Raw genomic sequence first — 24,790 nt, 5'->3', positions numbered from 1 at the left:
TGGTTGTCGGATATGAGCGGTACATTCCGCATCTTATCTTTCGTGGGTATTATTTACAATACATGTATGATTAAATTTCCAATTCCATCCTTGTTGGGATGTTTTTCAATTGCAAGTATGGTTGAGGCAATGTGGAGGATGGACATTGGTTTTTGTGAATGCAGATGTGGTACGATATTGACATAAAATTGTACGTGCGGGAATGATCTTGAGAGTTGTTACTTGTTTACTGTCGCCATAAGCTTCCTTAAAATCATTCGTTAGGTATGTATAAGAGTTGAAGTATAAGTGATACCTGCAACCTGCCTGCATGTACGCTATGTACATATGTTGCAAGCCTGTGGAGAAAGGCTAGTAATAACGTTATGTAAATTAGTTATTACGGTTATACCGTAGGCTACCTAGGAAATAGGTAAGGACCTCAGATAGCTACCTAACCTGCCTACCTACCTTACCCAGTTAAGCAGCTAAGGAAGGAAGTACTACATACCTACGCAATAGCCCGCGGATATGGAGTGTGCCCACGGCTAGACGGGTTTTCTATCGGGTCCCACAGAAAACATCACTATTCTCCATCAACATTTTTCTAGAAGTTCTAATAGAAGGCCCATCCGCATTGCTTCATGCGCCCCTTTAAACCCCGGCTCATATCCCCTGCACGCCCAAAAAGAGGACAATAGTACCGGATACTAGCGACGCTGAAATGGAGATGTCTGTTGTACCCGCTGAATAGAGTACGCCAATGGTTAGATCGTACCTACATACCGGTAAGGCGAGAGCAACCCTATCTGCCTATGCAGGTCGCCGCCCGACTGTTCGGATTGATTCGAAATCAGACGAAATTCATCTTTCATGGTCTCCTCTTCTCGCTATCACTTATTCTAACGACCAATTCAGTCGAGGACTTGAGTCGCACACGAGAACTGATTCGCTTCTGGTGTGCCGTACGACGCACGGAATGGAAATGGTCATCTCCATTTCCCACGCTTTATGACATATTGCTTCCTTTCTAGTAAAAAATGCTACGTCGTCATTATTGCCATGCTTGGCTTTCTATTCAGCATTTCATGTCACACCTCCAGAGTGAGCAAACGAATGCCTACGTAAGCCCGTTATATTGGAGTTGTTTCGGGAAACGAGAAGTTTGGGGATTACATATGTTTGTCGATTCTGGAGTCTCCTTTTCTGCCACACCTAAACTGAAAATCAGTTGGCCAACTTACGCTAGGTGTCATCGCAAAAACTTACCTGTGGCAGTACTGTGGTATCAACATAAGCGCTGAGGCTCGCACGTCTCCAGCTGGCTATTGTCAATACCAATCGGACCGGTGCTCAGCTACTACGCCTCGGTGACTACGTTCGTTGATACCATCGGAATTCGTAACATGGCAAACTCGTCATCAACGAGCCACATTAGCGATCCGCTTGAAACTCGTGGGTATGACAAGGCCATGCATTGTGTAATGGCACTCGACTGCTGCACCATCTATGGGGTATTCTCGATTCTTCAGCCTCACCAGATATCGCCAGCCCTCGGGTGCAATTTTCAAATTAAATCGCTGCATTGCTTGGTTTGTGATGCGCTGCAAGGTCTGTGTTCTAATGCGTCTACGTAGGTAAGTATCAACTTACAAAGTTGTTTACTTTCCTCCTGGGTGATATGGAAATATCCCCTCACCCCCTGTTAGCACTTTTTTACCAGTGACCTATCATGCTAGCAAGCTAGGTTGCTCCCGTCCTTCAAGTAGGTAGTAGTGTTATCGGACGAAGTACAGGACCGTTTCCGCGCTGGATTCAAGTCACCGAATTTCGAAGGAAGAAGGTCGCATGAAACCTTCCCCTTTGAGCAATGAGTAGATGGATGATTCGCCTACTTTTGACCTATCCTACACCCTAGTCGCTTAGAGACTGAAACAGGTCTAGATAGCGTACGATCAACGGTGACCATTTTGATTCACCCCAACAACCCCAATATACCGTGGGGGATTTTCGATCGGGGATATGAGTTAATGACCGCATTCTCCAACAAACCTTAGGTACTGGGTACCCAAGGTCAGTGGTTAATCAGCGTTTACGGGTGCTCGCTGACATACTATCACTGCATCATGGCCATTGATGATTCAGACGCAGAGACGCATGTCATCAGACGTCTACAAGTACCGTACAACATCAACCGCGTATTAGAATGCGAGGCTGCGTCGATATTACGCGTAACTCGAGCTCACGGAATGGTTATCCCGTCAGTCGTGCAGCCGTTCCGTACATCGTACATCTGCTAGCTGACCGCATGGGCACCCCGTTCTAAGCAGACAATATTGCATGGCCATTAGCCACATTGACGTCGTAGTCGTGCAGAGCATCTTGGCCAACTAGATTCTCGGCAGCACGAGAACGTGCTGTGCGAGCGGCTACACCCGCACTTGTGCCGTGGTTGTGGTAGCCTTTGCGCAAGGCGCGTCACGAGCCCGCACAATAGAATCTCCAAATTACTGTCTTAGGGTTATTAAGTATCTCGCAACAGGCGAATCTCGGTTCAACGAATCTGGATCCATTGCCTTGGGATATTCGATATATGCGTATTTTATGATAATTGACTAATACAATTATCGAAGATTAAAAACGGCTAAACTAATTAAGTAATTTGCAGCCCAACGCAGAATTTTATCAGCAGCCGCGTATTAGTAGTGTATTAGTTTGATGCGTCGTATTTGCTTAAGAGTCAACCCTCCTCGTCGACCACAGCCCTAACTGGCCGCCTTCGTGGCGCCGCATAAATAGTATATCAGATATCGGCAGGATTTCAAAGCCACTCCTACATAATACATACATGTATAGCTGCAACGACAGGGTTATTACCAGTTATTACCCTATCTCTGGTCTGATCTAACGGCCTAAGCCGTGTGAGTCAAGGCTTCTACATGATTGTACATAATTGGTTAAACAAGCTCGAGTCATAAAAGGTCGAAAACTCATATGCAATGCCATCGTCAGCCTTACCGTCGCATAGCCCGCTACTGGTCGATTGTACGTACTAGCATATAATGCGGGTTTCGCACGAGCTTTTATTTATTTGCATTTTCCTTTTCGGCGAATTCTGGAAAAGCGTGGGTCGGCAGCAGCAAGTAACAAGGGCGTCGAATCGTGTGAATCGTGTAAATCTTGTGGCTCGATAACCGTCAGCGAGGCGTGGCGCGGTGGCTCGTGTTGCCCCTAATTTCGAAGCCATCTTTGTCAAATTATTGCTCGTTCCGTCTTCCCCTAGTTCCGCCCGACCCGCTTATGGAGCTGACAATCCGTTAAAACACCCAAGTTTCCCCCGTTGTCTTTAGGCTACTGTGCATAATCCGAACGGGAGACACTACCTAGGTAGGTATGTATTGTGTTATAGCAACTGGAACGGGGACCATTAAAAACCAATAAAAGCATTACTTCCATCATGTTTCCATCATGTATCTATGTATATTTATATGTATACCTACCTAGGTATTTATGTATGCGAATATGTATGTTGGTAGTAGCGACGAGGCTTACCTAATGCAAGCTCTTTAAGGTCGGGTTGAACTGTCATAGTTGCGTTACACCGCAGAAGAAAAGGGTCCTGACCTTAAAATGTATCCATGGCCTAAAGTTAGATGCGGAATACCTAAGTAAGTGCGACATGCCACTAAGATGCGCTAAGGTACATGCTACATTATGTATTACATTATGTACTTATAATGGATATAATATATTGTATGATATTACAATATTGTTTCGCTACATACGATGTACTTGAGGGAGTAGCACGTATGCTGGCATGTAGGTGCCTGTCACCTAGGCAAGGTAACTCAGACAAAAGAAACAAACAAGGCGGCTCTCAGACACGATATATGACATCTCGCTTGGATGAATCTTGCCCGTCTCTCAATCTCAACACGGAAGGGAAAACCAATGTTTCCCCTCGCGGCTCAAGTGCTTGCCAAGTCTCAAGCAGACCCCAGACTTGCGGCCGGGTCGATTCCTAGTGCCAAAAGCAGGAAAGCATTCGAGAAAGATTCGAAAAAAAGAAGAGCCAGGTTGGGCCCTGCTTAGCGTAAGGGGAATATTACCGGTGTGGATCATGTTATCCTAATAGTCGACGATAAGAGGATCTCCCCTTGAACAATGACCCCCTGTTGGGCAAAAGAAGAAAAGAAGAAGAAAATAAAAACAATCCTACATGGTCTACATGGTACTCCAGAGAAAAAAGAATTTTGGAGCTTGGCCCCCAGTCTGCATTGCTGTTCATTCAGTTGCAGCGTCAGTACCAGTGGGTTACCAGTGGTCAGCAGAGACCAGGACTCCAGCTTGGTGCGTCTCGGACACCGGGTACCCAATACTTTCGGAGGTGTACGACCAGTCAAATTCGCTTCTACGGCCAGCAACATCACACCATGTCCAGAGAATACTGAACACATCATTAGATGGACCCAAGAGGACCTGCAACTCTACATACCTACCTAATATGTACTATGTAATGTGCATGTAGGTATGGAGTTGGTTTGTGGTGAGCTGGCTGGTCCACTTCAGTGCCTACGAACGAGCCTACGAACGAGACTCGCCTTGTTTAGTGCAAAATCTGGGAACACTTCAGCAAGCTCCTCGTCACCTAAACCTATATGGGTAATGGCTTATAGTAACGAAGTGCGGATGGGAAGCGACGGGAGCAATGGGAGCAATGGGAAAGGGAAAGAAAAAGGACTTAAGCCTGTTTCTTAATTGCTGCAAAGTATCATTGACAGCAAGTCATTGCATTACATCAATGTACGGGAGGCCTAGCCTGTACATATGGTGCTATTTTTTACTCATCGTTTCATTCTTTTTCTCATTCTTTTTCTTCTAATTTTTCCTGTTGGCTTTCCTTCGTCCTTCGTCCTTCGTATCTTGTAATTTACGTTGTTTTAATTTTTCACCATTCCTTTCTTTTTTGTTCCTTGCTGAAATCTACAAATCTTACCCACTGTAAAATTACCTAAAGTACCTGGTTCTCTTTCTGGTTGTTTAGGTCATCCTGCTTGAGAGACAAGGTACTGGAATACATAGGCACATCGGGACATGAGGTATGCATGTACACATGTACTTGTACCCATACCTCTCCCCCCCTGCACACAAGCACGCGGCTTGGCAAGACCGTCAGAGTAGGTTCCCTGCTCACCCATTTCCGTAAAAGTGTAAAAGCGTAAAAGCGTAACAGAATGTATTCATGTACCAAGTACCATAGCAACCCCTGTCCTTATTTTGTATTGCAAGTTTGGGAACTGGTAAATGAACCACATTTTCGACCCTTCCCCTTGGAAAGGAATTAACACAGAAAAAAAAAAAGAAGTACGGTACCTTCTTGGGCTGGGACTCAGCACAGGTCTAGTAGTACCCCCAGCTTTAGGAACGGGAATACTTATAAGATGAAATGACCCTTCCTACCGTTCCCAAAATTTCTTAAGATGAGAATCCTCTAACCATCTGAATTCTTTCCTTTTTATACAACTAATAACTCCTCGTTCTCTCCCTCAAACCAACATCTCATCATCCACTTTCATTACTCAGTCCTAAATAAACGTCTTGTTTTGGGACCATAAGGAGAAAGGGAAAACCTCAGACTACATACGACCCATCCGAACCACGTCCTTGCGTACCTACATAATTCGGCGAACACCTCCGCTTGCACCGTTACTATTTGTACGACTTGTTCCAGTACTATTCGTTGTGCTCTAGCAATCGATCGACACCCTGCGTCGCTACAACGGTTTTAAGCCTTGAAGGTATTCAGCTCAACGCGACCTGCAAGGTACCTGACGCCCTGCTTCTGGTTTATACTAGAGCCCCATGCCGGGACAAAGACAATAACGACAAAAATCCTATAATACCATAACTCTCCCGAAACCTGCGTCACTTTGCTTTTCTGAACAAAGCAACCCTTACAAAGGACCAGGCTTCTACGCGGTATTCTCTGCTTGTCTCAGCTTCATAAGCCATCGATAGCTTCAGCTTCCAACATAATATCCCAGTTGCAACACACACAGCCGATATTGGTCTGGACTGTGCTATATTGGGAACTACATACCAATATATAAACCCTGCCGTCATCCCCGTTGACGCTCCCGGTGCTGACCTCAGATATTAATTGCGAACCATCCACACAAAAGGACGTACTTCTGCCTTATTTCTTGAACGACCTTGAAGTCTCCTGCTATTCGGCAAACCATCCCAGCACCTGCTGCATCACCCGCCCCCTACGTCTTCGCCAATCTTATTGCATCTAATTATCGCTCTGTGCCTTCGGAATTCCCACAGTCGTTGCGCAACGACACCTGAAAATGTGAGTCAGACGCGCAGCCCATAATTCCATTTATTACTTCCGTTAGTTTCTATTTCCTCTGCCTCGAGCTGCGCAAATTGGATAATGTGACCTTTTTGCGAATCATGGCGGCGGTGGTGGCTTACTTTGGAATACGTATTTTAGCCATTGCGTATATATATATATATATATATACTGACTTCGTTCTCCTAGTTTTAAATTTTGCTCAGCACCCGTAATGATCAGCAGTGAATTCGAAATGGCCAACATGGGACGTGGAGCATACGACACAACTGGTGTCCCCAAGCCTCCCCCGAGGCCAAAGCCTCGATAAATCGCATCCTTTCGGATCTTTACGAGCAACTTACAAATATCGACTCCGATTTTTGGCTCTTCACATGCCACCCACTATCGCGACTACAAGCTACCAAGCTATTACCAGTCGCGATAGTGAGCTCACGCGATCATTTGATTGCGCGATTCCGACTACGACCGTTTAATGCCTTTTCTACTTCGATCTGTACACCAACTTTTTTGCGCGCCTTACGCTTGATTTTACGGGCGACGCATTCCGATACGCATTTTAATACATTGCATTCCGATCTAGTAAATCCTAGGCTCATCGCCACTCTAATTCCCAGCTGATTGGGAAAAGGAGCATCAGCACGGTTTTATGCGGCATTATGGGAATTTCAACTATCTTCAAACGGCGTTAACATTAGACGGAATTGGGTTCTCGTGGGATTTTCCAGATTTCGGATTTTTACTATCGGAAGTCATTGTTGCGAGAAATGGCACTAGACACACTTCTGAGAACAATCGCTTGTTCAGACTAGTGCTGCATTGTGGATGATTCGGGCCGCTTAGACTTGGACCTTTGGCATGCATTACCAGGAACCCAAATTCTATCCCTTGTGTCTTGGAACACATTTGTTCCGAAACCCCGCCGACAACTGCTTCTTGCTGCCTGCTTCAATATCCGTTTTTAATATTTCTATTCGGAGTCGTTGGTTCAAGCAGCAAATGGTTTATCCAGGGGTAATTCTGAAAAGGTTAGGGATGGAATACAAAAAGTTTTGGGTTTGAGATGGAAAAGAGAGCGGCCTGCATATAGACTTTGTTTTCCCCTTCGAATTTCTTTTGTTTCTCTGCTCACCCGGCTTGGTTGTTCGCAAGGACTTCGGCCAGAGGTGTTGAGATCATGTACTCTGATCGGGTTCGGAATTGGTCTTTTCGGAAAATGTACAGTGTATTGGGCAGCTCCCAAGGGATGCTTGGGACACATTACACATTTGTTCTGTTTGGAGGGTTGTTAAGCCATATCATTGGGCGCGCTGGGCTGGAACCAGGTTGATAGATACCCCCTGCTTAGACTGTACAGTACAGAGACACGATAGCTACACAGCGCCGGCATGAATCTCTTCGAAATGATGGATCTGATTCTTACTACTTCGTTTGGCTTTTTTGATAACTGTGAATCACAATATTGGTGAAATCATTTGTGATTACTAGGGCAGAGAGATTGCACCTGAAAATAGAAGGTTGTCTTGGATGCTGTCAACTTCGATGTCATAAGAGACCTGTCATTACGATGTATTCGATATTCCCTGTTTCACACTATCCGATACTCGTTGGGATCAATAGCCTCCAGCCTAGTAGGGACGGATACCTGTCATTCGGAACGGAAATCTCATTTTTCGGGATATTACTTTATTACTTTTTCTTCTCCTTTCCATTCCCTGCCGCGGTTTCAATGCGGGCGCACAATGCCCATGTGTCTCATCTCGTCATGCAACTATGCAAGATCTTATTGTACATCCCATCCCGTCCCGAAGTCACTCTGTATCCAACTACTGCTACCTATGTACCTACCTACCTACCTACCTAACCTACCTTACGTAGGCCACTTACGAGTCTTGGTATCCTCGTAGCGGCATCGGTCCACGCAAACAAGCACTCACTCTCGGGTCCCCTATAGCTCGTAAATTGGCCTAGTAGCAAGCAAAACAAGCAAGCAAGCAAGCAAACAAACCGAGAACGTCACCAGAGGCTCCCAGCAACCAGATCTCCGGATCACACGTTTAGACCCCCCCCTCCCCTCCTTTCCCGAAGCGTCGGGTCGCGTACAACAAACCTTATATTACCCCATTTTAAGTGAGATCTTTCATCCCGTGTCGTGACTTTCTTTTTTTTCGTCTAGGCAGATCTATGTTTTGAGTACCTGAAGAAGACGATGTCATTTTAGAAGAAAAAAAAAGGGGGGGAGGCGAAAGGTGCTTGATGACCTCACTCGGATTGCTGTTAATAGGGGTCTCAATGTATAGGTATATATATATTTCCCTACTTACTTTTTTTGTTTTTAGAAACATTACCAGTCACTGCAGCTGCCTAGGCGCAACGAGCTGCGAAGCTAATGCAAGCTTAAAGGGAGGTTACGCCCTCGAAATGTTCCCAGCGACCGTTCCGTCGGGTCGTCCACTTAGCTTGGAGGAAATGATAAGGGGAAGTGGAGACCCCCGTCTCGGGAACGACCGCCCTAATTCAAGGTACTTATCACTAACCTTACACCTACCTTAGAGGCAGGCTCGGCTTATTCTTTTTTTTCTTTCCCGTCTTTTATCATATTTCTTTTCTTTATTGCTGTCCCTTACCGTCTCATTTCGAACTAAAAAATTTCTCTTGCCCAATAATCCATCCCATTCCATGAGATTACATTGATCCAGGCTACGCCTCTACCAACGTTGATTAACTTGACTTACACTGGGTTTTACTTTACGTTCGGCGACTTCGTGCGCGAATGTATAGAATACGGCCGAGTTTTTATTTTATTTTTACAAAAAGGTACCTACCGAGGCAGTAATGATACCTAACTACCTACCTATACATACACATGCTACTAGAAACACTATCTCGTCGCATTCCGTTCGGGTCTCGGTCTTGTTAAAAGAAGAAAGAAGTTCTCGGCACGGGGACATACGATCCTATGTTTACTCTACGCATCTGTATGCATACACTACATAAGTACCTAACCTACATCTTATGTGTATGTACATTCGGTACATAGATGCAGCCCAGTGGCTTGCGTCGATACGACATAGGGTACAATGCATCAGGGCGCGTTCCCCGTATACGGTACTGCACCCTTCCCGCGTTCGAAAGGCCGCTTTCCCCTGCAGTAGTCTAAGACGGGAAATTTCGAAGAAAAAAGATCCCTGGACCGTTCAAGGTTGCTACTGTATGCTGCTGCTGTATATGCTACCTACTTATGCTATGCGGATTCCGCTAGCTGCGACGTTGAGAAATGCATAACGCATCATTATCCCATGGCCAAATGCCATGACTCCCTCCTCCCTCCTCCAGGGATGGCTGATCATTACGCCGTACACTTACACACTCACACTCACACTTACACACAACTCGTAAAAATAAAATAAACGAGATATCTTGTGTAATCTGATTGTTCAATTCACGGCCCACGCGAATTCCAGAAATAGGTCAATCCAGCTTCCAATTTTCGGATGCCGTCCCATCTTCCGCCGTGGGGGGGCCACCACCAGAGAGAAGAAGGGAGATGGGGGGAGGGGGTCATCCGTCCAGGCTAGCCTTCCTGAGGATCGATCGATCCTCACTCACGAGAACGATGTAGTCGCCGGTGCGGCTTTTCGGGCTTTTCGGGCTTGCAAGGCACCCGTGTACGTATCGTATTGTATTGCATTATTACATTGTACGTACAAACAGCGGTGCGATCCTCGCCTTCCGAATGCGAGCCGGGAAATGAGCCTTTTCGTGATTTTTGCGGCTCACCCGCCCTTCTAGGATGTAGATGAGCGAGATTACTATGAAGTTCTTCTCGGTTCTTGCTTTCTTTCTACCTACAACCTACACTACTACCTAACCTACATCCGCTGCTGCGCCAGGCTGATACTTTTTTCTCTTCTTCTACGTAAGCATCCCGCGGCAACTTCGTGTGTCATGACAAGTCTTATTTTAGACTCCTGCTTCTTCATCCCCCCTTTACCTTCTGCAGCCCCAACGGGATTCTACAACAACAACTACTAGTAGTAGTACTACTACTATTACTACACACACACATACACATTTGCCGGGTCATCTGATGATGATGATAATGGTAATGACCACCACGTGTGACGCGTGCGTGCCGTTCCGACGCGGCCGCGCCACCGAGGCAATATGCAGCAGGCATACATAAGGTAGGTAGGTATATTTTTCTAGTATTCGTGCGAATAGGCGGGCTGGATAATTTTGGTTTTCTTTTCTTTAACAGGGCGGGCGGAGAGGCTTCCCGACATGATCAATTCGTGAGGGATATTTCCTCTTACAGAACTCGTTGGCCCCCCGTGTTACCCTACTAGGCAGGCAGGAGGGCGGCGGGCGTTTGAAGGATGGGAAATAAGAGCAAGGGGCGGGAAATTTGCACAAACGCAGAAATTTCGTGGTGGGCTTTTTTCCTTTTTTTTTTTCTTTTCTGCAAACGCTCCCAGTCTGCCCGCCTAGGTAGAGTTACGGTTGCATACGCAGGTACATGCGTATATGGATATTAATACATACGTAGTATACATACCTCATAGGTAGGTAGGCAGGCTGAAGGAGGTGGAGGGCTGGGCTGGGCTGGGCTGGGCTTGGGTACGACGGCACGTGTAACTGCGCGTAATAACTGGCGGAAAGATGCGATGCGATGCGATGTGATGCGATGCTACGACGCCCCCAATATATACTTTAGGTATGTAGCAGCGTGGGTAAGTAGACATACATGCTTACATGTCCCCCCTCCCCCCAGCTCAGCCCTCCCCTTCTCCCGACTGCGCGCCGAAATCCCGACCGATTGGATGCAACGGTTTCCACGCGAGCGGCGATGCATGCGCGCGCATCTGTCCTGTCCTGCCCATGGCCCATGTTGCAACGTGGTCTCTCGCAGCCGTCCCTGCAGCAACGTATGTACGTATGTACGTCTGCACGGGTCCTGAGCCATGCCGTCGGATCCTCTGGGGAGGAAGAAAGAGAGATTGGAAGTTTGTCCACTTCCCTACCAACCAACCTATCAACCTACCAACTTAATTTCCTAGCCCCTCTTGATTTGCGTATGAGGGGAAAGATGGGAAAGATGGGAAAGATAGATAGATAGATAGATAGATAGATAGATAGATAGATAGATAGATAGATAGATAGATAGATAGATAGATAGAGTAGGTACCTAGGTAAGTCAGTAAGTAAAGAGGCAAACGGGTGTTGAGCGTAAAGGACATGGGATTCGGCCACGTGGTTGCTCTGTGCGACGACACCTTGGCTTCTTATACCGGGATCATCCTCGGTAGCCGCGCCGTGCCTCCTTGCGTCAGAGATAAGGTACTAGGTTAGCTATCCTAATCTGCTCTAAACTTTGCTGTCCTTCCGTCGTGGGTTCGGGGCCCTCGGTTCCAGGTGATGCGATGTCACGCACGGGTAGGGAGGAGTCGATTATGACGTACCCCGAACCACAGAAGCCGTGCGGCTCCAACGTGTTCGTCTATCTGCATAGTAACGATGGGTTGATTCGGGCTCGGGTCTGGCTGCTGGGCTGCTGGGCTGCATCGTGGGGTGTATATACATGCCTATTATACATATATCATCATACATATATCATCATACATATATATCTGCCTCGAAGTATCTGCTACAAAGTCAGTCCGTACCTATAACAGCGCCCTGGACATGTACATGCTCTATGTACCGACCTGCGACTTTTATTCTATTCGACAGCCAAGTGTCGATTGATTGATTGGCTGTCTGTCGCCAATAGGAGATGTGATGCGGTGCCCAGGGTGGCTATTGAAGCGTGTGTTTATTACTCAGACGTCACCGAAGCGTACCTAAAGACGCATAGCTAGCTACCTACCTATGCTAGGTGAGCTTAGGTAACAGATATGCCTCGGGGCAGGGAGGCCTCGCGGAGTACCTAGTTCGTGGATATGATTGTTTGATGGATAGGAGTACCTATAAGCTACGACGGTGATGCGTATTAGTGTGCTAAGAGCAATTTGCCGGTGGTGATGGATTAGAGCTGGGGGAAGTAGGTACGCATCCTAGTAAGTCGATCGATGTACGTGAAATAGAGCCGCATGCAGGTGCACTGCTTGTAGCATTTGTTGAAGTATACCCTGAGTACCTATCGTCTGAGGTGCGTCTAGGACATGGGCCAAGGTAGATGAGTACTTGAGTGTGAGGTTTAACCGCCGACGGCAGTCTTCTGTTTATACATACTGTTACTTGTTCCCCCCTGACTAAGCCATGTGTGTTCTTTAAGTCGGCAAGCTACCTGATAAAGCCGTAGGCGTAATCCGTGTTAATCCCGTCGGTCTGTTGGGTATATATATATATTGGAAGTGCGTGAGATATTGATGACCGAGGGTTCCTAGAGGTATGTTCCATGATGACAACGACGCGAGTATGTCTGGTATAGGTTCTTAGGGAGGTGCGGGAATGTAGGTCTCGAAAGTAGTTGTCTTGTATTGTACATGCACACTGCCTTTCTTTCAACTAAGATATTCTATCGTCGGGATACGGAGGTAAGTAAAAGACTAGATTACAGCCTTGCCATGCAAGAAGAGTTGTAGCTACGAGGATAAAAGTAGAAACTAGAACTTGTGCGTCTTCGATGTGTACTCTTTCTGGTGGTTTCATTAACTTTATATCTTGGTACGAAATCAGGGGTTTGATATATCTCCTATTAGCACCTTCAGTGTGTTAAGAACAAGACTACCACAAGTTTGAACTCTCTAGAAAAGCAGAAACCTATAAATGTCCATTCTATGCCCTTTATAATACGAAATTCTGAACAAAGCTTTTTGCTCTACTGGACCTTCGTCGCCGCAATCCTACCCTCATAGCTGGTTATGGCATACTTTAGATGCACTCTCGTAACTGAATCCAGTTTGCTAACCTTTAAAATTAGGATAGTCTTGATAGTGAATCTTGATAGACAAAAACAATATGTTATTTTGAGATATTGTACAATAGTAACTACGATCCTTTCAGAAAATCTTCGTATATTATATTAGTCTAGGCACAGAAAAGGGGTAGCGGTCTTCTACCAACCATGAGTATAGACAGCTAGGATATACGAAACTACCTAAGTCTACCCTAATATCTGTTTTGTATTTCTAGCATTCTCGTCTTCGGCACTATTTCCCACCCCCAAAATTTAGATTCTTCATTTCCTAGAGCTGGTAGCTACCTATCTAGAATACCACGGGCGAATCTATTATACGAGATACGCGAGCTAGCCTAGTGTTTCGCTGTGATAGAAATGTAGAGTAGAGGTGTAATTAAGTGATCTAGAGATGGTTGGTTGGGTACTATACAGAGCTCCCCTGTGCCCGAAAATCGCATTCCGGCTCCTAGTCACCACTTGGCCTGGCTGGTACGGTTATAAATATGTGGTTGATGTCTCTTGAATCCTTCATTGGGGATAGCTAATGGATGGTCAAGGAAACGCTCGTTCATATATTCCAGGCACCTTTGATACTTACTCCCGCAGGGCTGGGAGGGCTGGGTGTTAACCCGTATTCAACTCCTAGGCTACATCAACCACCTAAGACCGAGAGCTTTCAGCTATACCAGTGGTCGGGTCCCGGTGAGGTTCATAGTTCCTCGCATTTCCACAGAGTTCCGTTCTTGTCCATTGCCTGTATGCTCGCACAGCGCAACCCACCCACGTATCTCCCGTGATAGCGAGCTATGATTTTACTTCGTCTGGGAATAGCTTCTTGTCCCCCTAAACGAATCCCAAGCGGTGACCGAGCATCACTATGACCCTCTACTGGGCCCGCTCTTGCTAAGACACGGCTCTTGACCTCATTACTAGTGTCCTGCCTTCGTACGGTATAAACCAACTCGTGCTCTTCGTAGAATGCCGTATCAATGCAATTACACTAGTAACGCCCCAATAACAACTCGACATAGTAACATAAGCCAGTATCGCAACTAGAGTTGGTCAGTGGTATGCGCCGACTTCAGCATTCCGAACGCATGGGCAGTCCAGCAGAGAAAGAAAGTAGACACCCAATGCGCAGGCTGAACTAGAGCAGAGATACTTCCATCTTCTTATACAACACCAAGCCAACAGTCACGATAACGGGACTCCATTAGTAACCGCATACACACACATACACACACACACACACATCACCTATGTATACGTTTACCTAACAACAAATCCCCAACCCCACGAGTTCGCAAACGCGGTCAACCCGACACCTCCGCAAGGTGAAGCGAAAACGGAACCGAAGTCGACCTGGGGAGGGGACCTGACCGCATTTACACTACATACACCACGCTACACCCCAACCCCAACTCACCGGCCTATCTGCCTACATATGCAGTGCAGTTCGACCCCGTAAAAAGGGGGCCATCACATGTCGTTCTAGAAACTTCACCTACACATTGCAAGGTCCGCCTACATAACGGCCCACGTCTCCACCTGGAAAAGAACTGCGTTGGGGATAGCGGCCCGCATGCATGGGAGCCACACATGCACGTCCGAAAAGAAACAAGAAAAATATGCCTATCGGGGAGCTTTCTTCACCCCCCCCCAGACTGCACGTGGCGAGTGGACCGGCTAGCTATGCATAGTGTGCATACATAGTTCCGACCGCGTCTGGCCAAATCGCTGGAGCCGACGATATCGGATGGAGGTAGTTCGGGATCGCCTGGCGGGTGTTACTGGAGCGACATTACGAGAAGCCATGAATATTTACGCGTGCCAGCAAAATAATACAAAAAAAGCTCCTCTTATTGGTAGACAGGAAAATAAAGTAGGGAAATGAAGTATGTATGTATGTATGTATGTATGTAGAGATTCTCGAGACACGCAGACACCTTCACGGATTTATGGGTATTCTCAATCGTCGTTCCCATAAATTAATAAATTTGCCTTCTACACAGCTACTTCGTAGACCAGCTAGGCTACCGACAGAAGGGTTATTTGTGACGTAGCGCCTCCACCGAAAAGACTCTAGACCTACCTGATGGACGAGTAGTAACACGGGTAATATTATTTTGGTAGGATTTAACCAAAGAAAGAAGAGCAGCCAGTGTTTCCCAGTTACCAGTCTAAAAGTGCCACGATGTTCAAGCAGCGACATCGTACCCTATGTTAGAGAGTTGAGCGTGCCATACATTTTGCGACAGCATTTGTCGTTTTGCGACTCGTAACGTAACTGAAACCGTACCGCTCCGAGAGGCGCATGATATCGATTGGGACACAGACCCGTGGCTGACGCGACGCTGTTCCTTTACCGAGACTCCTTTGGGTTTGAAGTACTCCCCTGACACACGGACCGAAAAGGTTCAAAGAGTCTTTAATAATTAATTTTCGACTCTGGACGGAAATATGCCATACATAGCAATTCCCAATTCGGGCCACGTCGCTTTGATGTTTGGTCCACGCCCGGGGCCTTTAATTAAAAGAATGCTCCAACACTGCCTTCGGACCTATTTGTATCTATCGCCCACGAAAGATCTACAACGTTTCGTTGCGGGGCTAAGCAGGAGACAGGAGTTCGTAATCATGATATCTCGGTAGTCACGATAGCGCTCGCGCCGCGATAACGGCTGTTGGTTTCGATAGCGCTCCGCGTTGGCTCCGGTTGAGACCTCAGACTGGTGACTGGTGACTGGTGACTCGCTAGTTGGTAGCTTAGTTGGTAACAGTTGGTACCAGTTAAATAGTGGATGATAGTACATAGAGATAAGCAACAATAAGCTTCCCCAGCCCCCATGACCGGGTGTGGCCAACTAGTAAGACCTACCTGTTCGGTTGAATGATTCAGCCAGGTGACTTATACCCAAATTCTTGGCAATTTAGCCTGACTAGCAACATTCCTAACTAGGTCTTCCGTCTTGGTCTAGATTAGAGCCGGCTTCATGCCGAAAATAAGTCGGGGCGGAACGGGAGTTTGTGGGTACCCGGTGCTTTAACTTGAGCCGAACCCACTTTATTTGTCTAGACTCGTGAATGAAACAATTTGGGATTGACAAATTACGGGTGATCGGAGTCTTACCTAATAGACTTAACAAAGACCCCTGAAGCTGATCCTTTCTTGTTCATCCTTTTTTGCCCTTGCTTTCTTCCCACACCTGCACACCCAACCCACGCTGCTTCGTGGGAGGCCCACTTGCACATGCTCCCTACTAGGGCTGCTTCAAAGCCTCGATACCCGTGTTTGTGCTTCGAAGAAATTGCAGTAAATTGCCAATAAGACGCGATGCAGGCGAAACAAGCTTTCTTAAACCGGGGCGAGTTAGACCCAGTGGCGTGACTTTCCGATCTGTCAGGCCACTTTGTCAGCCTAAAGACCCCTAAAAATGGAATCTCTTCCTTTCTTTTATGCCCATTGGCGCCAGAGCTTCCCAATCCAGCCACGACACTCTTCCAAGTAGAGTATCGCAATAAACATTCTGTCACATTCGGTCCTAGTTGCCGAAGTCGGTCTCGCTTCTCGTAGTCAAAATTTGACCGAGGTGAAAAATTCTTCGGGAAAACCCTCCACGAGGGATGATGAAATCCTGAACAGGGGTTTGCGACCGTTTTAACTTCTACGAGTTTTTCTCGTGCTGCTGTCCTTTGGTAGACCGTAATTCTTTTTTCCCATCTTTTCTGCTTATCTCCAGTTTCCTTTGTAAATTTTCTGGGATTATCCATATAATTAAGAATATCGGCTAGACAATATTAGAATAGACGGGGCCCTCATAGATTCGACATCCTACGGTTCCAAACCTCACTACATAAAGGCGTACTTCTCTCTTTATCGCAATCTCATTGCCTCCCGAGTTCACTGTATGTTGCCTCTTCTCACTCTTTTCATCTTCTTCTAACCTGGTCTCCCGCAGACGATACTTGCTGGAAGGGAACTCGAAATAGAACTAACGCCCTCGCCGACGCCAAAATGATTGTTACACGTCTTATCTCCCTGACGAACTTTGCCGTCGCTTCGTCCGCGCTTGGCTTCCAGGTTTTTGTCCTGTACCCGTGGCATATCCAGCTGGACAACTCGTTTGAGGAACTCAAGAAGGAACATCTCAGGGTTCTGGATGCGGTTAGAGAGGTCGCAAAGGAGGTTGATCCGGATTCGAGGAAAGGAGTGGCCGACTCTATCTTGGGACGCTTGGGAATGAGCGCTTTCAGTGTCAAAAGGTGATTTCAATTTTAGCAAGCATGCAGTAACGATGATTGTCTTATCCAAACGAGATTGATACTTATGCCATCTCTTCCACAGTTTGTTTTTGCCTAAGCCAGAATCTCCCGTTACCCTCAGTGTTTTCGACAACAGTAATCCTGTAAAATATGTCGCAGACGGCGTCGCCAGTATTCCTCCCCTGTCGATAAGCTCAGGGATGAAATTTTCGGAGGTCGCAAGATACGCCTTCTCGGGAGCGATTTGCTGTTCATTTACTCATGCCCTACTGACTCCAGTCGATGTGTAAGCCAAAATGATCTCGCATATTGGCCATTGCCAATAGGAAAATATTGAACGTTTATTTATATATCGCGCCAAGAAAGCTGATGCATTAGGTACTCAGGGTCAAGACCCGGGTTCAGCTCGAACCAGTTAAATATAATAGAGGCCTGGCAGGCGGGATGCGCCAGATCGTCGTCAATGACCGTGCTGGAGCACTCTTGACGGGATTCGGACCGACGGTGACGGGATATTTCCTGCAAGGAGCTTTTAAATTCGGCGGCTACGAATTTTTCAAAAGACAAACGAACGACTTTCTAGGGCCGGAGAAAGCGGCTGCACACCGGAATGCTGTATACCTTGCCTCCTCTGCTGCGGCCGAATTCCTTGGTGACATTCTGCTCTGCCCATTCGAGGCTGTTCGGATTAGATTAGTATCCCAACCCTCATTTGCACCTAATATGCTGTCCGCATTCGGTAGGATGGTCAAGCACGAAGGAATGGCTGGCCTTTACTCCGGGTTCATGCCGATAGTATTGAAACAGTAAGCCTGTTTTGATATCATTGTAGCCGTGTCACATAATTGACTTTAGCATAGGGTCCCGTACACGATGGCGACGTTTGTGGTGTATGAAAAGGCTCTCGAAGTAGCTTATTCCTGGATCAACAAAGAAACGGCATCGAGCACAGCACTTTCGGGAGTGAACCTCGGTTGCGGTCTTATTGCGGGTATGGCAGCTGCGATAGTTTCACAGCCCGCGGATACGGTATTGAGCAAGATCAACAAGGAAAAGGGGCGACCAGGTGAAGGAACTGCGCGACGTATCTTCAACATCGTCAGTCAGCTTGGCCTTCGCGGAAGCTACGCAGGTATTGGACCTCGGTTGGTCATGGTGGGAGGTATGACGGCCGTCCAATTCGGAATCTACGGCCACATCCAGAGAGTATGATCCCTTGCTGCTATTTCTATGTGATCCGGTTGAGAACTAACGATTGGTGTAGGCTTTGGGCGCGACTAAGAGCACCGCCGAAGTTAAGCAAGAAAAGCCTAAGGTTATGGAGGTAGTTAACCTTCTACAAACCGCGAAATATTAATGCTAAACAGGATAAGTAACTTATACGTTTGGTATTAATACCTGTCGTATAAAATTCACCAGGGACCGGATGATGCTGGCATTTCCGGTATTTTATCCTAGCACAAGAAACGATTGAGCATGAATTTAATAGATCTGATGTTTATTTTGTATATATAATAGATGTAGAGATAGAAGGATAAAAGGATTCGGGTATATAATTTAGAGTGGAATAAATGAATAAAAGGAGGCTTGGTAGTTATTGTTGTGTTGCGTAATGGTGGCTTGCTTCTTAGAGACAGATGATGAAAAGTATGAAAACGAAGATATATTAACAACTGTTAAAGCAGAAGAGCAAAAATTAAAGGAGAAATTGAGGGAATATACCTACCTGGTGAGGAGTAGCACCTTCTTTGTCATAGGTACCAGCCTGTAATTCGTGCAGGAATGAATACATGTATATAGAAGTATCAGCCCCGCCTTGAAGTTTACTTAAGAAGTACCTAACCTTAGGTAATTCGTACCTTACATCACCTATGACCACCTTGTCCGGCCCCACCCCGCCCCCACCATCAATTACATAGCAAACGGTAATTCTTTGAGTCAACGGTCAACAATTAACATTCCCTCTCAAATATTTCCAGCGCATTATTCTACGACGCCGTTTATTGTTCCAGGCTCCAATCTTACTATCCGAGTACCCCGAGAATACAGAATGTCGAGCAGACAGTTAAGAAAACTTCAAAAGCAGAAAGAGCTGGAAGAGCTCCAAGCGAAGAATTCTCTCGAGGAGGAGGACGACGAACTGAGTGATGACGACCGGCCCGTCCAGAAACCGAGAGCAAGCGCATTTTCCGGGTTTGCAGCGCTCGGGGACCAGGATGACCAGGATGAGGATTCCGACCACGACGCGAAGGAAGACGAGCAAGTAGAGGCCTCAACAAAACCAAGTGTCGAACCCAACCGTACCGATGCCCCTAAGAGCTCATCGAAGAAGAGCAAGAAAAAGAAGAAGAAGGCTAAGAAGCAAGATGGCGCTACCGTTAAGGCTGAACCCATTGCGCAAAGCGGTCCAGACGAAATTGATCAAGCGCTGAGGGAGCTCGAGCTTTCCAACCCCGGAAAAGAAAACGACGATGATTTTCAATTGAATATTGTCAAGCCTTACGAGCGAATTTGCGAACTCCTAAGCATCAATGCGTACCACCTTAGGGTAATCAATGAGATGAGCAACCTATTTGGTCGAGAAGCTATTGCTGCCGCCCAGATCGAGGAGCAAGAACAGACGCGTACTAGAAGACAAAGGCAGCCGTTACCCCAGCAAGTTGACCTAGAAACCTACCTTAAGGGGGTACCGGGAAAGGGCTTGCCTGAAGTAACGCTGCGGCGGAACCCCTTTTTAGCTGGCAAGGAAACATGGCCACGTGCTTCTACGGAGGGCCTGACTATGGAACAGTTCAAGGAGGAGAAAGAAGGAGTAGCTTGCCTGCCGGGCACTATTGAGTTCCGCTTTGCGCATGATGCATACTACAACAGGTTGGAAAATGCGTTCTTTGACCTCGTCCAGATGTACGACCCTATGCAGATAGTGCATTTTCTACATCTCCATCCGTACCACGTCTCCAGCCTTATCCAAGTTAGCAGAATCGCGAAACAAGACCAGAATTCGGCGCTCTCTGCGGACTTATGCGAACGAGCCCTTTTCACCTTTGGCCGCGTCTCGCTATCGACTTTTCGACAGAAGATAGAGCAAGGGAAAGCGAGATTATCGTTCAACCGCCCGGAGAACCGACAGTTTTGGTTGGCTGGATATCATTACCTTAAGAATCTAATCATGAAGGGCACATACAGGACGGCACTAGAATGGGCGAAGCTTTTACTCAGCATAGATCATACTGATCCGTACGGGGTTATCCACTTTATCCACCCACTTGCCATACGGGCACGCGAATCCAAGTGGTTCATTGACCTTTGCGATTCGGAGATTTTAGATGTAAATCATGCGGCACAAGATGGCCAAGATTACATTAGACAGACCCTCGTACTAGCTAGACTCCAGCAGAAGGACACGGCTGGCGCTAAAGCATTGTTGGTCGAGGGCATGGAGCGCTTGCCTTGGCTATATAGCTATCTCTTCAAAGCACTCAATTTAGATGTTCCTAAGACCATATGGGGCATGCAACCGCGCAACCGAGATGAGGAGCTTCATACAGACGTCTACATCCATCAGACAAAATCATTATGGGATAACACTCAAGCGATATCTCTTTTGAAGGAGGTGGCGGGTGAGGCGAAGAGGGCGGACGTCGAAAAAACGTTCCCATTCCCACCTACGGTTGGGGTTAATCTTGCACGATTCGTCTTCCTACTAGAGATTCCCTCCTTAATAGGATTAGTACCGCGCGACTTGCTAAATACGTCAGTTAATTGGGAGTTTGATCCGCTCCCACCCCCTCTCGAACAAAACATCTTCTCGTACGATTCGCAGAAGCAGCCGTGGACTCCTTCACAACTTGAAGATCGACTTAGGGCTGGCCTCGAGCAAGGGGATCGCCGACAGCTTATGCGAATATTAGCCCAGGCAAGACTAGCCGGTGCACCTGAGGATATTCAAGCGGATCTCGAACGGGCCATCTTGGAGGAGACTGGCGGTGGAGGTGGAAATCACGATGATGGCGGTGATGATGATGGCGAAGTCAGTGAGGACGCATTTGAAGAAGGCGGATCTCAGAATGAAGCTTCTCTTGGCCGCTGGTCAACAATCTTCCAGGCCGTAATGAACCTGTTCGATCCTAATGAAGTTGCTGCCGATTATTTCAATATGCCTAATGAGCCCTTGGGGCATATACCTGGTACTATGCCCGGAACATGGCAGGATGAAGAGTCAAACGAAGAGGGGACGGATGATGAGATGCCTCCTTTAATACCTTTCGGAGACTCAACTAGTCCTAGAGAGCCTGGAAATGAAGCGGATGATACCGGGAATGGAACGGACGACGATATGCCAGGATTGGTGTAAACCCGGTATGGCCTAGTTTGATTGGTACGAATGGGTATAGCCGTGAAAGGCTTCTGGAACATGGCACCGGTATTCGATGACTATGTGTGTAAATAGGTAGAGCTTGCGTGCCACCCATTACTGTAGTTCCTGCAGGACGAACCATGCGGGAACGGGGAACACGTAGATCATGAGGCAACCACTGCATAGAATATGTTGCTGGCTTTAGGTGTGAGTACAAACGTACTCTATAATATGTAACCTACATAAATGTGGAAATCGGCTTTTTAATGTCTACGTTACCTATATTAGTAAGCTGTGATAATTCATCCGTCTGCCTATGATTCAGAAATCTAATTTTTAATTTTGCAATGAGCAAGTTTTTATTTTCTCTCTCTTCGTAATCAAAACTCAAGTCCGGTTTCACATCTGGATGGTAATAATAGGGGGTGGAGGATGGGAAACTTGCTCAGGTTTCATATTACAGAGAGCTGTCTTCTTTGTTGCGGCAGCACGCGAGAGGTAAGGTAATAGGCGTCAGATGTACTGATACGGTATTTGTACTGTAAGCTACTGTATATTTGTATAAGTGAATGTATAGTACACACAGTATATATTTATGTGGGACAAATGCTCCGCACTGTAGTATACTTTGCTGAGTCTTTTATGCGTAGGAGCCTACCTGAAAAAGGCGGGGGTGATATGGAATCGGGTACCTAGTATCAGCTAGTTTAGGGAAGTAACCTACCTGAGGTGTTAGTGCGTTTGGTACCTGGAGTAAGGAATCTGGAACTTGGCCTTCTGTTAATCACGACTTACTTTTTTGCCTGAGGCCTTAGGCCTAACAGACATCATTAATAATACACTTACAAACAAACGTCCAACACACCCTCTCCTGTCTCCTGGGCGGCCGTGCCACCATACACCATACTACCCGAGAGGCATATATAATAACCGTCGCTTGTCCTTCTTCCGGTCATCGCAACAACTTGTACGTAGACAGACAAAGTCAATCCTTACGTTTTTCGGAATCGCAACCAGACAACTTTCGGCTTTCTGACCACCTACCCCGCCGATTTACATCGTTTAGATACCCCTCATATCTTTTTTTTTCTTTTTCGAAAAGTCGATACCTCTCTTTACTATTCGCAATGGCCGACCAGGAACACACTTACAAATTCAACGTCAGCATGAGCTGCGGCGGCTGCTCCGGTGCCGTTAACCGCGTGCTGGGCAAGCTAGAGGGTGAGTTTATTCCCATTTATGCCTTTCGCGATCGCAATGGAGTCTTACACCTGAGCCATTGTTCATTCTTCCCTTTTCTACGTGCGACGATTATGTTGCTCAAGCAAGTAGTTGATACCTATATGAACACACGAATGGCATAGATATATGAAGAAGAAAAAAGGTAAATGGCTAACAATCGCGCGGAACAGGCGTCCAGAGCTACGAAGTCTCCCTCGAGAAGCAGGAAGCCCTCATCGTGGCCAAGCCAGGCCTCGACTACGAAACCGTGCTCAAGACCATCAAGAAGACAGGCAAGAAGGTCAACTCGGGCTTCGTCGACGGCGAGTCGCGCAGCATCGAGGTAGCCGAGTAAGCGATCGAAGACTACAGCAACGACAACGACAACAACATTTTAGTAGCATGACAATGGGATGCGGTGGTTCCGAGTAGTCTCCCGCTGCTTGCGACGAATAGATGTTTTCTGTTTCAGGCCTTCAATATGGGTCTCGCTGGTATCGGGCGTGTTGTGCAGCCGGCTTTCTTAAGTACACTTCGTTATTATGATAAGCGACGGAACGATCTCCGGGTATGGCGTGGAAGTTACATATGATAGTATAAAAGCCAAGGCTCGCGAATATGTATAGCCCGGCATGGATCGATGTTGCATATGCGATGCGCGCAATAGAGAACGCTTTTGAGGCGGTTTTACGAATGAATGCTATTGCTATTATCACTGTTATTATGTGTTCCATTTCTATCTTGTTTACCCAAGTATGACTATATGAAATATGTTAACTAACATAATTGTAACGAGGAGCTCGCTGTTACTACCATGTACTACTGCTGCGTTGTCCGTGATATCTAACGAACTGAATGCTCGTTGCTAAGTCTAGTCAATGGTTAACTATGTATAGTTAGACTAATAAATTTGGGGTTCTCTTATTTATAACATTAATAATTATATTCTACTCACTGACTAAATATCTTACTATTTTGAATCTGGATATATGTACCTATTCACTTTTCTAGCTTTAATATTGAACTTCAGGTCTATAGGTAACAATATGTACCTCGGTACCTCGGCACCTCACTAGCGCCTATCCCGTCCAACCGGGTTGCGGCATTTTCGCTACACAACCTACCTTAGGTACCTAGTGTTGCCAGCGATATAGACGCTACTTTGCGACGTATTTTCATCTACCGCACTAGGAAATCGGCATTCCTCAGAATGTCATCTAACGTCTCGATTGGTCTAGTGGTCAGGATACCTGCTTGTCATTGTACAAGTACGCAGGTGGCCGGGGTTCGATTCCCCGATCGAGAGCATCTTTTTGACGGTTTACGATATCATTCATGTATGATTCAGGCCCGTTAATACGTATCTGGGTTTCTCTTTTTTATTGTTATATCTTATCATCTTCTACCGTCGTCTTCCATGTTTACAATTTTGTACTCCTTTCTGCGGTAGCAACGGCTACCGTAGTCTTTACATAAAAATAGAGTGCGTTGGATTAGTTATTTTCAGTATGCGCAATTTATTAGCGCTGTCTATCGAATCTCGCGCCAATGCTTTCCAGAACCAATGCTGAGAATCGTAGTAGACCTATCATAACTGCCCTATTCTCTCATAGGTTAAGCTTTCTACGAACCTCCCTGTTTAGGAAGTTGTTAAACTACCTAAAGTATAAGTACTTGTGAGTTATCTCATGATTCTATATCTTTCATG

At 46.5% G+C, this 24,790-nt stretch overlaps 4 protein-coding genes and 1 non-coding gene across 5 annotated transcripts; 4 read left to right on the top strand and 1 right to left on the bottom strand.

Moving 5' to 3' along the window:
• Nucleotides 1–15,980: 15,980 nt before the first annotated feature.
• Nucleotides 15,981–17,134, bottom strand: F4813DRAFT_79226 (uncharacterized protein). Its single transcript, XM_049248900.1, has 3 exons — nt 16,372–17,134; nt 16,120–16,313; nt 15,981–15,995 (listed from the first exon to the last, which is right to left on the bottom strand). Exons 1-2 carry the CDS (start codon nt 17,010–17,012, stop codon nt 16,193–16,195), a joined length of 762 nt encoding a protein of 253 aa, XP_049099461.1. The 5' UTR covers nt 17,013–17,134; the 3' UTR covers nt 15,981–15,995; nt 16,120–16,192.
• A 122-nt stretch (nt 17,135–17,256) lies between these two features.
• Nucleotides 17,257–18,861, top strand: F4813DRAFT_389672 (mitochondrial phosphate carrier protein; the record flags this gene model as incomplete). The annotated part of the gene is made up of 5 exons (XM_049246879.1): nt 17,257–17,504; nt 17,587–17,790; nt 17,891–18,310; nt 18,365–18,710; nt 18,769–18,861. The coding sequence occupies 5 exons, from the start codon at nt 17,257–17,259 to the stop codon at nt 18,859–18,861; spliced, it is 1,311 nt and encodes a 436-aa protein (XP_049099460.1).
• Nucleotides 18,862–19,394: 533 nt separating this feature from the next.
• Nucleotides 19,395–22,128, top strand: F4813DRAFT_360211 (DUF654-domain-containing protein). The gene has a single exon (XM_049243395.1). The coding sequence runs from the start codon at nt 19,555–19,557 to the stop codon at nt 21,856–21,858; it is 2,304 nt and encodes a 767-aa protein (XP_049099459.1). The 5' UTR covers nt 19,395–19,554; the 3' UTR covers nt 21,859–22,128.
• Nucleotides 22,129–22,406: 278 nt separating this feature from the next.
• F4813DRAFT_360210 (uncharacterized protein) lies at nt 22,407–24,021 on the top strand. The gene is made up of 2 exons (XM_049243394.1): nt 22,407–23,082; nt 23,274–24,021. The coding sequence occupies exons 1-2, from the start codon at nt 22,989–22,991 to the stop codon at nt 23,435–23,437; spliced, it is 258 nt and encodes an 85-aa protein (XP_049099458.1). The 5' UTR covers nt 22,407–22,988; the 3' UTR covers nt 23,438–24,021.
• Nucleotides 24,022–24,305: 284 nt separating this feature from the next.
• F4813DRAFT_t76 lies at nt 24,306–24,388 on the top strand. Its single transcript has one exon. It is a non-coding gene; the product is annotated as a tRNA-Asp (tRNA).
• The last annotated feature ends 402 nt before the right edge of the window (nt 24,389–24,790 follow it).

Source organism: Daldinia decipiens (genome assembly GCF_022478715.1).
Source record: "Daldinia decipiens strain CBS 113046 unplaced genomic scaffold F4813scaffold_17, whole genome shotgun sequence".
Classification (NCBI taxonomy): Eukaryota; Fungi; Ascomycota; class Sordariomycetes; order Xylariales; family Hypoxylaceae; genus Daldinia; species Daldinia decipiens.
The sequence above is the reverse complement of the archived record's forward strand: the minus strand, read 5'-3'. Positions and strand labels throughout refer to the sequence as shown.

Bases quoted from the DNA above. Each gene is read 5' to 3' on its own strand.
- F4813DRAFT_79226 (XM_049248900.1), bottom strand. From the start codon at position 17,012: ATGGATAATCCCAGAAAATTTACAAAGGAAACTGGAGATAAGCAGAAA. The intron at 16,314-16,371 runs GTAAGACTCCGA...TCACGAGTCTAG, and splicing joins GTCTTTGTTAAGTCTATTAG to ACAAATAAAGTGGGTTCGGC.
- F4813DRAFT_360211 (XM_049243395.1), top strand. From the start codon at position 19,555: ATGTCGAGCAGACAGTTAAGAAAACTTCAAAAGCAGAAAGAGCTGGAA.
- F4813DRAFT_360210 (XM_049243394.1), top strand. From the start codon at position 22,989: ATGGCCGACCAGGAACACACTTACAAATTCAACGTCAGCATGAGCTGC. The intron at 23,083-23,273 runs GTGAGTTTATTC...CGCGCGGAACAG, and splicing joins CGTGCTGGGCAAGCTAGAGG to GCGTCCAGAGCTACGAAGTC.